This window comes from Tilletiaria anomala (genome assembly GCF_000711695.1).
Source record: "Tilletiaria anomala UBC 951 chromosome Unknown K437scaffold_37, whole genome shotgun sequence".
Classification (NCBI taxonomy): Eukaryota; Fungi; Basidiomycota; class Exobasidiomycetes; order Georgefischeriales; family Tilletiariaceae; genus Tilletiaria; species Tilletiaria anomala.
The window spans coordinates 53,779-67,309 of record NW_013546985.1 but is presented as its reverse complement, the minus strand read 5'-3'; the positions used below and the strand labels follow the sequence as shown (position 1 = coordinate 67,309).

Here is a 13,531-nt window from a genome sequence, read left to right as displayed (position 1 = left end):
AGCCTATTTAGGATCCCCTAAGGATGCATCCATGCTCAAGATGTGATGATACAGATGTCATGCGAAGAAATGATTGACCTGTATCGGAATAATTGTGCTTCTTCAGTCTTCGCCCCCACCCTTTTCGAGCCAATCGCCAAAGGCTTTTTCGCGTTCCTCCTCATCATCGTCTCCTACACCGGAACGCCGGAACTTTGGCCTGCCTTGCGCGAGGTATGCCTCAATTCGTCTTGAAGCGAACCATCGGCCATTCATTTTCTATTGAGAGATGAGCATCAATTCATTTGTCAAAGGCTTTAAGAAGGCATGGATCTAGAGGTCAAACCCACCATGACACATTTTCTTGCACTTTCAACATCTTTGAATCGCACACTCATGATACCGTCCTCCTCCTTGTCATACAAGATGACATTCGTCACCTCTCCGCCTCCCGTGCAATTCTCGCATTCTTGCCGCACGTCATCCTTGAGATCCAGCAGCAAACTTGGATCCTCGCCCAACTCGTCGAGCGTGAACATGTGTTTGAGGACGACGGTGCGAGAGTTGGAGGCGGCGAAGGCGGGGTGCATGGCGGACGAGCCGAATGGATCCCCCATTTCGCCCGATGATGCGGCAGAAAGAAGTTCTGTTGCAGCGCTTGGGTGACTTGGTGCGTTGGGAGCTTTGACGGCGACAGCATTGAAGGGAGAGTCTTCGTCCGAATCCCAGTCGTTGAGTTTGCTGCAAGTGGAGCAGCTTAAGCATCGGAGAACCTCGGAATACTGTTCGCGTCACTCACTCATTTAGCCTGGCATTCCTTTTCTGAATCTTCCTCTTTTCCTGCTCTGTCAACTGCTTTCGTCCGCTTTGAGTCGCCGCTGCTCCGTTCACACCCTTGCCCTCTACCGTTGTGGAAGAGGATGCTTGAAGCGTATCGTTCTGGCTTCCCCCTTTTTTCTCGCCGCCTTTGCCAAATTCGGCCCTTTTTACGCGCATGAGCGGCTTGGTTCTCCCTAAGCGAGCGCGCAAGCATGTTTCGTCCAGCACCGTGATAGCGAGCTCAACACTCTCGGGTTTAAAGTACGTCACCAGCGCTTCGCCCTTGAACATCTTGCCTTCTTCCGTCTCTGCATCCGGATGTTGATAGTACAACTTGATACGTGGTTGGCCGGGTTCGTCTTCAAGTAGAACACCATAGCGGCCGAAGACTTCCGCGATTTCCTCCCTGGTAGCGTCGAGCGGGAGATTGGTGACGTAGATGGACGTTGCAGACTTGCCTGGCGGAAGTTGCGCCTGCTGGGCGGCTATCGAAGTTGAAGGCACAGCGCTCTGTCCACTATTTTCCATTCTTTGCCGCTTGTTGCTCTTAGCAGACACTTTCGCATTGTCATCAGCACCGGCGCTGCCCCCGCGTTTCTGTAGACGTTTGTGAGCAGGCTCAGCAGGTGCATCTTCGTCGACCCCCGCGATGCTATAGGCCGCCTGCTGTACTCGAACGAGCTCTTCGTCGATTACGAGCTGCCATTTTTGCAGATCTGGATCCCATTCAAGTAGCGGATCATCCGTGCCTGCCAGAGGTTCGCATTGCCATTTGCCCGAGATCCGGTCGAATGAGACGCGTGGGTCCTCTGGGAACGGAGACGCGGCAATAGTTGACGGTCCAGCTGCAGTGTTCGCCGGCGCAGGCAAGTTTCTTGACATGGCGTTTGCTTCTCATCCAGCAGAAGACAGTATGCGTCGGCTTGAACTGTGATAGTTGCGCTCCCTCGCGGCGGGAGAGAGAGCTCCAAGGCATGCGAATCGAAGGGCAACAACCAAACGAGGCATGGAGATGACCACGCCGCACACGATGGCATCCAAGGCATCATTATCGCCGGCGACTTCTCGGCAAATTTAGTCGCCGGGAATATACCTTTTGATGGGAAAAAAAGCTTCACCTGTGCAGGCGTGCGTTCTCTCCCTCCGTCCACTTATGACTTGACTCTCTCATCGTCGAACTTTTTCTGAACTGTGCGAGATACAGCAACAAGGCCCTTCAAACGAGCCGACTGCAAGCCAAAGGCATAACGTGGACACGTGCACAGACAAGCGCTGCTGCAAAGATGTCCGCTCCTGCAAAGGTCCTCTCTCACCCTCAGATCAGGGACGGCTGGTTCCACGAGGGTGAGCGGCAGCCGGTTCGCAGCTACGATTCCTCGACGTTTAACTGACGCAATGATATCCCTTCTTGATGCATACAGCCAACTCGCAATGGCCGGGCCAGGCAATGTCCCTGCAGGTTGTTCGAATCCTGCACCACGAGCAGTCGAAGTACCAGGATGTCCTTGTGTTCGAGTCTGCCACCTATGGTAACGTCCTCGTCCTTGATGGTGTCATCCAGTGCACCGAGCGGGATGAGTTCTCTTACCAGGAGATGATTGCGCACCTCCCCCTTGCATCGCATCCCAACCCCAAGCGTGTCCTCGTCATTGGTGGTGGTGATGGCGGTGTCTTGCGCGAGGTGGTCAAGCACGAGACGGTTGAGGAGGCTGTCCTCTGCGACATTGATGAGGCCGTTCCTCGCGTCAGCAAGAAGTACCTTCCCAAGATGGCCGCCGGCTTGACGCACCCCAAGTCCAATGTCATCATTGGAGATGGATTTGCTTTCCTCCAGAAGCCCGAGAACAAGGGGACCTTCGACGTCATCATCACCGACTCTTCCGACCCTGTTGGCCCAGCGCAGGCCCTGTTCGAGAAGCCCTACTTCCAGCTGCTCAAGGATGCCCTCAAGCCTGGTGGACACATTTCCACTCAAGCCGAATGCACCTGGCTGCATCTGCCTCTGATTCGCGAACTCCGCAAGAGTACCAAGGAACTGTTCCCTGTCGCAGACTATGCATTCACCACCATCCCCACGTACCCTTGTGGCCAGATCGGCTTTGTCGTCTGCTCCTTGCAGCCCGACCGCAACGTGCGTGAGGCAGTGCGCAGGGTGCCCGACTGCAAGTACTACAATGACAAAGTCCACAAGGCAGCTTTCGTCCTTCCCGAGTTTGCACGTAGGGTTATCGAGGATGGCGCGCCTGCTCCTGGCGCAGTCATCGCTACCGGTGACGGAGAGGGTCCGGCCAAGCGGGACCCCAAGAAGGTGCTCTTGCTCGGCTCGGGCTATGTGGCGAGGCCATTTGCAGAGTACATTCTGCGTTACCCAGAGTACAGCTTGACTGTCGCTTCTGCTCACCTCGAGAACGCCCAACGCATGTCGGTCGCACTGCCGCGCACAACTGCTGTCTCAATCGACGTCAGTGATGCAGCCGCGCTTGGCGACATGATCTCCAAGCATGACGTAGTTGTCTCGCTCATCCCTTACACGTTCCACGCTGCCGTCATCAAGGCTGCATGCAAGCACAAGGTCGATGTCGTCACGACATCCTACGTCAGCGACGCCATTCGCGAGCTGAAGGACGAAATCAAGAAGGCTGGCATCACCGTCATGAACGAGATTGGCCTTGACCCTGGTATTGACCACCTGTATGCCGTCAAGGCGATCGACGACATCCACCGGGAAGGCGGAAAGATCAAGTCATTCCTTTCTTACTGCGGTGGTCTCCCTGCGCCTGAGGCAGCAGACAACCCGCTTGGCTACAAGTTTTCTTGGTCGTCGCGCGGTGTTCTGCTCGCTTTGCGAAACACTGCCAAATTCTACCAGGCGCCACACAAGGAGGCGCAGGTGGTCTCCGGCACGGAACTCATGGCTAGTGCCAAGCCGTTCTACATCTCGCCTGCTTTTTCATTCGTCGCCTACCCGAACAGAGACAGCACTCCCTTCCGCGAGTGGTACAATATCCCCGAGGCAGAGACTGTCATCCGTGGTACATTGCGGTACCAGGGCTTCCCCGAGTTCGTGCTTGCGCTCGTTAAGTGCGGCTTCCTCGATGAAGAGGCCAAGCCTTACCTCAACGCCAAAGCACCGACGTCATGGGCTAAGGTCACGGCGCAGGCCGTAGGCGCCAAGGCTGCTGACGCCGCATCGCTCGCTGCTGCTGTGCGCGCTTGTTGCGCATTCAAGAATGAGGATGAGGCGGAGACGATCCTGCGCGGGATGCGATGGCTTGATCTGTTTGATGACAGCAAGCCTGCAACTGTTCGCGGGACATCTGCGCAGAACAAGGAAGGCCAGGGCAACTTGCTCGACACGCTTTGCGCCACGCTCGAAGAGAAGTGCAGGTATGAGGATGGCGAGCGCGATATGGTCCAGCTTACGCACAGGTGAGCGAAGCGCGGCGAGCCTAGCAATTCCTTAGAGTTGACTGCATATGCTAATATGATTCTTGGGCTTGCAGGTTCGACTTCGTCGACAAGACCGGCGCAGAGAAGACTCTGTACTCGTCCCTGCTGGATTACGGTATTCCAGGCGGTCACTCGAGCATGTCCAAGCTGGTCGGTGTTCCCTGCGCCATCGCCACGAAGCTCATCCTTGAGGGCCACCCGGGCTTGAAGAAGAATGGTGAGATCGTCGCGCCGTACAGCGCTGATGTGTGCGAGCCTATTCGTGCTGAGCTGGAGAAGGAGGGCATTATGCTCACCGAAAAGTACGTGTAGAGTGTATTCTCAACAAAAAGCCGCTAGTGAGCGGCTCCTCACCCTATTTGTCATTAGATTTGTGTACGAGTATTTACTGCGTGCAGATGGGCATGCTGGACAGGCTCTTGCAATTATCTGCAGCAGTTCATGCGCTTTTTCGAGCCGGACAACGACATAGCTGATATCTCGACCATGCACTCTTAGGGTAAGGGCCAGACTGGTGTCATGAACTCATTATAGGCTTGAGGGAGATGCTCAACAGTAAATAAGTTCAAGTCGCCAAGGTGAGTCCAATTAGGGTTGTGCACAGGTATCACAGTCGGCCATCTTGGAAGCCAATCTGAGTGCAGGTCCGATACTTGCATCAAAGACGGCATAAACGAATTGGTCCATCTCACATAGAAACGAGAGCTTGTTACAGTCACAACGATTTTTCGAGCTCGCTCTTATGCGGGGTATACCCTCCGCCTGAGCGTGGGCTACGGAAAATTTTTCAAATTCGCAGGCGCTTCGAATTGCGGAAGACGCAATGGTCTGCAAGGTGTGCGAAAAGAAGCTGTCAAAAGCTGCTGCGCCAGATCCTTTTCGCAATCGCAATGCAGCTGGCACCCTCGTAAGCAGTGGCGCTGGAGCAGGTATCTCAAGAGCCGGACCTTCAGCAGCGGTAGGAAGCGCCAATAAAAGCTCCTCGATAGGAAAGGCTGTCGGCGGGAACAAGCTATTGGGCGCTTCGAAGCGTTACAACCCGCTTGGGACGAGGTGCAAGCTGTGCAAACAAGCTGTCAGCCAAGACAAAGCACAGTATTGCCAAGGTGCGTCATACACAACGCCATAGCAACTCACTCTCTGGCTGAAATTCCCGATTCTTCATTTCCAACAGCTTGCGCATATAAGAAGGGTCTCTGCAGCATTTGTGGCAAGACCATCTTGGATACGAAGATGTACAAGCAAAGTGTCGCATAAGCTCTTGGAGCGGGGGTCTCGAGAACAGTCCTTATATAGCCTCCATCCTTCGTTGACACTGGTTAACCAGAATTCGGGTATCCCTATGCATTCTATGGGTCATAACGTGGCCGCGACATTGCGGTCTTGTGGCTCCAGTTCCACACCCCGGAAACATGGACGTACGTCCATGTTTGAACACGGCAGGTACTATGGCTCGCTCCCGTCTGCTTGGCTCAGCTGAGTTGATTCACGCGGCTGCAGCTAGTCTTTGCAAATCACAGCTGGTCGGCGCTGCGAGCAACAAGCGTCGGGCGCCTGTGCTGCCAACACGCTGTCCTGTGCTTGCCCAGCTCCGTATGGCTGTGGGAGGAGGGTCGTCGGGCCCATCAGGACGACAGCCATGATGTTGCATACCGCTTGCATAATTCAATCTTGGTGCTGAAATACACTGCGCGCAACTGTCAGGGTAATATGTTAAGAAGCGGACACAGGCAAGTTTGCGTCTCTAAAATAAATTGGGATGCAAAGTTGCTAGCGCATGTATGTGCAAAGAGTCCATTACAAGCAATATCAAATGTAGAAGGCACAGGCGACTACGGATCAGGCACATGTGGAAGTAGAGCGAAATAAAAGCTATTGCAGGTGCTCCTTTTCCTCAGCCTTGGGAATTCTGAGCGCGAAGATTGCGACCAGGAGAGCTACAACGCCTCCAGCCAAATCGAACCACCAAGCAGCATGCAGCATGCTTAGACTTGTCGTTTCGGTGGTAGCAGCGCTGCTGATGGAGGAAGCCGTTGCATTAATGCCCCAGTGCACGAGATCGTCAGAGACGCTGGCGACGGGAAGGTTACGGTCGCCGACGCTGGCAGCAACGGTCTCGCTGAGCGAGGTGAGGATGGCAGAGGACAAGTTCTGAAGCGTGATGAGCATCGAACCTGCAACGCCCTGATAGCGCCTGCTGACATTGCTGGTGATGAAGATACTAGCGGCTGCAAACGAAAGGTCGGGTGCGAATGTTGAGAGCGCGATGCCTGGCATCGACAGCACCCAGTATGGAGTGTCGGGTCTCTGAGGCAGAAAGAAGGCCGGTCCTAATGCGCAGGCGAATGCACCGGCCCCAAGGATGATGTGCCCCGGTACGACATGGAAGAGACGTGCGACGAGAAAGGTAGCGAGGACACCGACGAATGCGTTGGGCAATAGGTAAAGCGAGGCTGTCAAAGGTGTGACCTTTTGCACGCGGAGCCAGAATTGAACTGCGTAAAACTGATATGCGGTGAAACAGCCAAAGCTGAGGAAGTACGAGAGGGAGAGCGGCAGGAAACCCTTTATGCGCCAGAGTGAGTTGGGCACGAGCGGCTGTGCGACTTTGGACTCAGCATAGACGAAGACTGCAAGCATGGCCAGGCCGGCGATAACACTCGCGTACGTGTAAGGCGACCAGTGTGCCGAGCTGCCTTGTGTCAAGCCAAAGATGAGGAGCCCGCAAGAGATAATGGCAAGCGTGGCACCAATGTAGTCGAAGCGTCGCTTCCCACCGGGAGCGGCGGTAGTGATAGTCGTCGATGTGGTCAAATTCTCAAAAGCACGCATCGTTTGCTCTTTTGGCGCGTACTTTGCCGCGGCGACGAATGCGACGAAAGCCAGTACGGCATTGGAGCCGAAGATCCACTCGAGACGATTGCTTAGTGCACCGCCTTGTATACCACCAATGACGAAACCGAATGGCGCAAGACTCGACATGACGCTGAACACGCGGTTCTTGCGCATCCCTGGCTTGTACACGCGACCGAGGTAGGAGATGGAGGAGGAAGTGAGGGCGCCTACGGCTAAGCCTTGCATTGCGCGAACGAGGAGGAAGATGATGGGGTTCCGAAGGCCTACGATGGCTCCGACGATGCACCAGGCGCTGAGCCAGGCGAGTGCAGCAATGATCAGGGTACGCGCACCAGAGATATCTGCTATCGCGCCGGATAGAGTTACACTGAGGCCATTGGCGAGGAGGTAGGCACCGTTCAGCCATGGGGCTTGCGAGTTGGCCATGTTGAAGCGGTCCACCAGGATCACCTGCGTGATGGTCACGTTTCCGATGAGCGAGGAGAAGAAGAATTGACCGGTCGAGCAGACCAGAATGAAGGCGATTTCGGCGATTGGGGTAGGTAGCATTCCGGGTCGAGCCTGCGATAAGCCGGATGCTCCCTGGAGGGCGGCCTCTATGCCTGCAACTGCCATGGAGCTTGCAGCCTCCTCTCCGAGAAAAGCAGGCGAGGGTTCGGAAGCGATGGTCGATGGGGCCCGGGAAGACAACGTCTGCATTAGAATATCACCGTTGGTCACCGAAATGGAAGCGTTTGTCGATGGCTGTCGAAGGAAAGACGTTCGACGTTTGGTTGTAGAACTTGAGCGCTCTGTTTTCGTGCTAAAGCTGAAGCCCAGACGAGCAGCAAAGCCTGAAGGCTTTTGGTCGGATGTGGATGCTTCATTTGGCAGGGATGTTGCTTCACTTCCACCTTTGCCAACAACATAGTCCTCGTCGTTGTCTTCGTCAAAGACAGCGGCACTTTCAAGATCATTTATCTCGCCCCGAGAAGCTGCGACTGAACGAGTAATATTTCCCTTGGCATTCACTCCGGCGGGCAAGATGGCAGCGCGGCGCAGATCCTCGGTCGAAGGGTTGCGCGATGGCGCACGCGAAGCTACCGGCGAGCGCACCGAAGGCGTTCCTGGAATTGGATTTTCTCCCGTATTGGAAAAAGGGGTATATGGACCACTGGTAGCAAAGTCTGGCGAGTCGAGAGGCGGGGGATGGTCTATGGAAGAGCTGGAAGTGTGTGTACTTGCGAGCACCGGCCGTAACAGCGGTGTTGCGGCTGCCACTGGTGCGGATGGGCCGGGCATGGTGAAGACCTAGGTCTTTGCTCCTGCTTTATGCCGGCGTTCGCCTTGTTACCGTTGAGCAGATGGAGTGATGGCTTAGGGAATGAAATAGCCCATCTGTACCTATCAAATAACCATCAAGCATTGCAAGGATGGAGATTGAGTTACGACATCGACGCAACGAGGAGCAACTAAAAAGTTCGATTCAAGAGCACGGCGATAAACCCAAGCCCATCGGCGTGGGGGCGTTGTGGGCGAGATACGGGGAATCCAACTGGATTTCCGCCGGGGATCGTGCTGATTTTCTTATAAACTGGGGGAACTGCCGAAAAGCTGGCGAAAGGCTGCTGCATTTTAAACTTGGAACGACAGCATCGGGGTTTCCGCGGCACAGAAACCATAAGACACCGATCGGCGACTTCTCTCATGGCAAAAATTTGGTCGTGGTGCGCTTGAAAGCAGGAAGATGGATCTTGAGGAGGCCGCTGGACCTGCAGCTTGCTGGACGTGCGTGCGCTAAAACTGAATATCCAAGAGTGGTACAAAGCAAGCATGACTGACCTGAAAGGAAAGGTACCGGAGCGCAAGCAAGCCGCGAATGAATTCGACGACGCGCGCTCCAGCGGCGACTCGAGCTTTGATGAGGCGGACGATCAAGACTGGGCCGACTGGGTTGACGACGATGAGCAAGGGCAGCAACAGCCGCTGCAGCCAGGGCTGTCGTACAGCGGGAATGACAAATCTGGGATAAGTGCTGGCTCGCAAGTTGGCTTCAAAGTGCCTACGCTGGCGCTCTTCCCCGAAGGCGGAAACAATAAGTTGCAGACTCTAGGTGATGCAATGGCGGCACTTGCTCACGCTGCCTCATTGGGCTGCGATCTAGTGGAAGTTGTGCACAGACTACGTGAGCTTTTGATTAAAATTGCGGGTATGAAAGGTGATCACAGTCGGACTGCTGACTTTTGAGTGACTGCGCTCCTATATTCCAGAACTCGATGCGATAGCCACCATCAGGTTGCTGAACCACCTGCGTAGGCATCCCGGCTCACTCACCCCGGTACAAGTTGCTGCTCTTCAAGGCTCTGAACCCTTTTTGAGCGATGATGCAGAGCTGAAACCTGTTCCAGGTGCGGAGAACGATGGCCTGCTGCAGATCGACTTCGACGAGCTCATCGAAGAGCGCATTGCGACGGGCGGTAGTTTCGGTACGGACGCGAAATCAGGGGTTAGCCGGCCGGCTGGTGTGAGAGCTTCTGAGGGCTCCGCTGCGCTGCGCAAACGCGTTGAGGACCTCGAGCAACAGCTTGTGGCTACGCAGATGGCTTATGCAGAACTCCAGGAGAGGTCGCTGGCACAGCTTGGGGTTGACGAAACGCACGCCAGTGAAGGGTGCTCGACATTAGCTGGTCAAAGGATAACTCCTTTGGTAGCTACGGGGGCAGCTCTACCGCGGGATGATGACACACACTATTTTGAATCATACGCTTCGAACGACATTCATCAAACAATGATTAGCGACACGGCACGCACTCTCTCGTACGCACGCTTCATCCTCTCGCCAGCCAATGCGCACCTCTTCCGCGGCAAGCGGGTCATGGACGTCGGCTGCGGCTCGGGTATTCTCAGTCTCTTTGCTGCGAGGGCTGGCGCGGACCTCGTCGTTGCGATCGATGCGAGCGACGTCGCGACGCGAGCCACTCAGAACGTGCGCGAGAACGGGTTCGACAAGGTCATCAAGGTCGTGCGTGGAAAGGTGGAAGATCTCAAGGAGGAACTCAAACCATACGAGGGCAAAATTGATGTCATCATCAGCGAATGGATGGTAAGTACATTCCAGGCACTTGACTGCGCCAGAAACCGACCCGTTCATTATTTGCATGCATGTGTGGCCACAGGGATACTTCTTGCTTTACGAGTCCATGCTTCCCTCTGTCCTTCACGCTCGTGATCTCTACCTGCGGCGCACCACGACGCCAGAGAATCCGTTTCCTGGCCTCCTGGCCCCATCACACTGTCGGATGACACTTGCAGCCGTGTCGGATGTCGAGCTGCTGCATGAGCGTGTGCACTTCTGGAACGACGTACACGGTTTCAAGATGACAGCCATGACGAAGGGGCTGTTCGATGAGGCGTACACGGAGTGCTTGAAGCCGGAGGCGGTTGTCACGGATATCGCCGACATTTACGTGAGTGTCAGGAATTGCGTGGTTTCAGCTGCGGGATTCCCCGATGCTGATGTATGCACCCTGCACAGGACCTCCCGCTCTGCGTCTTGCCGCCCAAGCAACCGACGTTCCGCTCGCCATTCCGACTGACGAGCAAGCGCTGCGCTGCGATCCACGGCTTTGTCAGCTGGTTCGACACGTGGTTCATGACCTCGCCTGCACCGTACCGCGTCGATTCGGAGACGAATGTGCCGGTCCAGCTACAAGGCGGCGAAAGGCTCGGGGATCTGCCGCCGTGCACGACCGATGTGATCACGGTGGAGGACGTACCGGCGCTCAAACTGAAGGGCAGCGATTTGGCGCCTTCCCCTGCGTCCGACTCGACCGAGGCCAAGGGCGAGGTCGTCTCGTTCACAACCGGACCCTACGGAAAGGACACACATTGGAAGCAGACGGTGTTCCTGCTCAAAGAGCCTATCGACGCAGAAGAAGGTGAGATGTCCGAAGGCCTGCGCAAATAGCTCATCCTGTTATTCGAGAGACTGACATTCTACGTCACCTTCATCCCTCCATCCATCCAGGATCGGTTATCTCGGGTGAGATCATTGTTACGCAGTCCGAAAGCAACTCGCGGGAGCTCGAAGTCGAGCTGCACTACATGCTTGAGGATGCAGTGTCGGTGGTAACCACATCAACAACAACAACATCAGAAGCGGCTGCAACGCCGGTTGGCAAAGGCGTCAAGATGGTCCAAGCGAAGATGGTGCAGCTGTTTAAAGTCAGGTAGAAATGCCGTATACCGTGGGGGACCGCATCACAGTGCTGCACAAGCAGGCATCCGAGAAAGCTCATAGCAACTGAAATGCACGCTTTGGCTTGATTCGATCAACGGATCCTTTAGAATACACTATGTTTTGCTGCGTGTCCCGTTGCATGTTATGTGGCTGAGGACTGATAAATGGAGAAGTGTCAGGTGTAGAGAGGAATATCGTCCGTTTGTAATTCCATTATTCGAGGGCCAGACGGCCAGCGCCTGGGAGTCATGAGATTTCCAACTTGGAAAACGCGCGTGAGAGAAGTGTTCTTGTCGTTGTATGGGTGCACATGCACAATGCCTCGAACGAGTTACAAGTCCGCGTACACTGCTCTCGCCAGAGTGTGCTAGCTTGCGGATCACGGGCCATCGTAGCGCGACATGTACTGTGCGTAGCCGTACCCCGGCTGGCGGTCGATCTGCTCGCCATCACGCCCGTCATTGTGCGGCACGGAACGCTGCTGCTGGTGCCGCTTAATCGGAGCACCGCGCGAGACGGAGCTCATGTTGCGCCGGTGCTGCTGCTGGTACGGATGGCTGTGGCTGTATAGTGCGTCCTGCGTCACATACTCACCCTTGTCGTCGCTGTGCTTTTGCTCGGCGAGGAGGTTGTCGACGCTCTGCATGCCGATATCCGGCGTGCTGTGAACATCCGCGGCGGCGCCAGCAGCGGCTGCGTGCTGGCGAGCGCGGTCGCGGCTGCGTTCGCGTGGGATGCCCCACACGAGGCCGCCGATGTATGCGAGCGCGCAGAGCGCAGCCCAGGCGTATAGCGCGTACGGGACCCATGTGGGCGCATAGCCCCATAGGGTGAAGCCCTTGCCGATGTTGACGACGGCGAGCAGGACAAGCGAGAGGCCAAGGGGCATGTGGACATAGTTGAGCGCGCGGATGCCGCGCGCGTGGAAGAGCATCGTGCCCGCTTGACCCAGCAGCGCCTGCGCCAGCGCGCCGCCTGCGACGAGGTAGCCGACGCTTCCGTGCCAGCCACTGTTCCCGCCGCTGTCGGGCACAACGGACGCAGCGGCGGCGCCGAGCGCGGCGGCGGTGACGGCGAAGAGGACGGCGGCGAGCTGCACGGCGCGGTGCTTGAACATCCAGTTGGAGAGCGTCGTGCGCCCAAAGCGGCCGATAAGGACACCAGCAGGCGCGAGCAGGAGCCAGGCGAGGATGGCGCATAGGAGGTGGATGATGATGACAGTCTGGCGCGTCGAGCTTGCTCCCTGTGCAGCGGGCGGCGCGGCGAGCCCTCCGGCACCGGAACCGGCGGCGCTGTTGGAGCCGGCATCGGTGGGCATGTATGCCTTAGTAAGGTCGAGTATGAAGGTGCCGGACGCGGTGTGCTGGCGGATGGTCGATGTGGCACTGTTGCTTGACGGCCCTTGTGGGCTAGTGGCCCAGATGAACGAGACAGTTTTCATGCTGCCCGTCGAGCTGCCGCTGCTGCTGGGCGACGCTGGCAACTTCCACACAAACGCTGTCCCATTCGTTTCCGACTTGGAACCCGCCGAGTCAGGCTGGAAGGCGGGGAGTTTTCCTATCGTAGTGCTCGGGTCGGAGTTCCTGTTGGCTGTGCGTTGCGACATGGTCACGCTGTTGTCCGCATTCACCCATCCGATCTGCGTATGTACAGCGATTGAATGAGTCAATCAGTCCGTCACTCGGTCAGAAGCGGCGTCGGGCTGCCCCACAGGCGCTTCTACTCACCATCATGTTCGAGCCGGCCATGGTGCTACCGGTGCCGATGGCGAGCCAGCCGAGGCTGGTGCCGACCTTAGAGGAGAGGAGAGTGAAATGAGTGGTCTGCGCCGCGGCATCGTAGATAGCCTGTAGGACAAAGCCCTGCTCTTTGTTGATGTATGTGTCCGCCGTCAGCTGCGAGCTGCTGCTGCTCGCGGCGGCGGCAGGAGAGTTCGTGGTCGGAGTGGCTGCTGCCGCTGAAGTAGACGAAGTGTGCTCGTGGTGTCGCTCAGCGAGGACGGTTGAGCAGACGAGCAGGGTGGTGACACCGAACAGCGCCAGGCGGCGAGCAGAGGCTGCGAGCTGCATCGCGGCTGGCAGGCAAATGGGTTGTTGCAGATGCCAGATAACACACAAATCACACGAAGTCTTGGTGCGCGTTGGGGGCGTATGGGGTGCTGCACGCCAAACTATATATATATATATACAAGGAGATGAATCAGCAGAC

At 56.3% G+C, this 13,531-nt stretch overlaps 6 protein-coding genes across 6 annotated transcripts; 3 read left to right on the top strand and 3 right to left on the bottom strand.

Moving 5' to 3' along the window:
* Position 1: 1 nt before the first annotated feature.
* On the bottom strand, positions 2–1,749 carry K437DRAFT_235406 (uncharacterized protein). Its single transcript, XM_013387986.1, has 3 exons — positions 779–1,749; positions 330–720; positions 2–258 (listed from the first exon to the last, which is right to left on the bottom strand). Exons 1-3 carry the CDS (start codon positions 1,678–1,680, stop codon positions 103–105), a joined length of 1,449 nt encoding a protein of 482 aa, XP_013243440.1. The 5' UTR covers positions 1,681–1,749; the 3' UTR covers positions 2–102.
* Positions 1,750–1,962: 213 nt separating this feature from the next.
* On the top strand, positions 1,963–4,633 carry K437DRAFT_274010 (putative chimeric spermidine synthase/saccharopine reductase). Its single transcript, XM_013387985.1, has 3 exons — positions 1,963–2,142; positions 2,220–4,227; positions 4,302–4,633. Exons 1-3 carry the CDS (start codon positions 2,082–2,084, stop codon positions 4,558–4,560), a joined length of 2,328 nt encoding a protein of 775 aa, XP_013243439.1. The 5' UTR covers positions 1,963–2,081; the 3' UTR covers positions 4,561–4,633.
* Positions 4,634–5,071: 438 nt separating this feature from the next.
* K437DRAFT_268206 (uncharacterized protein) lies at positions 5,072–5,505 on the top strand (the record flags this gene model as incomplete). The annotated part of the gene is made up of 2 exons (XM_013387984.1): positions 5,072–5,354; positions 5,423–5,505. The coding sequence occupies 2 exons, from the start codon at positions 5,072–5,074 to the stop codon at positions 5,503–5,505; spliced, it is 366 nt and encodes a 121-aa protein (XP_013243438.1).
* Positions 5,506–6,120: 615 nt separating this feature from the next.
* K437DRAFT_246693 (MFS general substrate transporter) lies at positions 6,121–7,719 on the bottom strand (the record flags this gene model as incomplete). Its single annotated transcript, XM_013387983.1, is given in 3 exon segments — positions 6,121–6,232; positions 6,304–6,319; positions 6,339–7,719. 3 exon segments carry the CDS (start codon positions 7,717–7,719, stop codon positions 6,121–6,123), a joined length of 1,509 nt encoding a protein of 502 aa, XP_013243437.1.
* Positions 7,720–8,870: 1,151 nt separating this feature from the next.
* On the top strand, positions 8,871–11,454 carry K437DRAFT_246692 (S-adenosyl-L-methionine-dependent methyltransferase). Its single transcript, XM_013387982.1, has 5 exons — positions 8,871–9,268; positions 9,354–10,186; positions 10,260–10,550; positions 10,619–11,021; positions 11,111–11,454. The coding sequence occupies exons 1-5, from the start codon at positions 8,917–8,919 to the stop codon at positions 11,314–11,316; spliced, it is 2,085 nt and encodes a 694-aa protein (XP_013243436.1). The 5' UTR covers positions 8,871–8,916; the 3' UTR covers positions 11,317–11,454.
* On the bottom strand, positions 11,385–13,482 carry K437DRAFT_274006 (CBD9-like protein). The gene is made up of 2 exons (XM_013387981.1): positions 13,051–13,482; positions 11,385–12,962 (listed from the first exon to the last, which is right to left on the bottom strand). The coding sequence occupies exons 1-2, from the start codon at positions 13,390–13,392 to the stop codon at positions 11,703–11,705; spliced, it is 1,602 nt and encodes a 533-aa protein (XP_013243435.1). The 5' UTR covers positions 13,393–13,482; the 3' UTR covers positions 11,385–11,702.
* Positions 13,483–13,531: the final 49 nt, after the last annotated feature.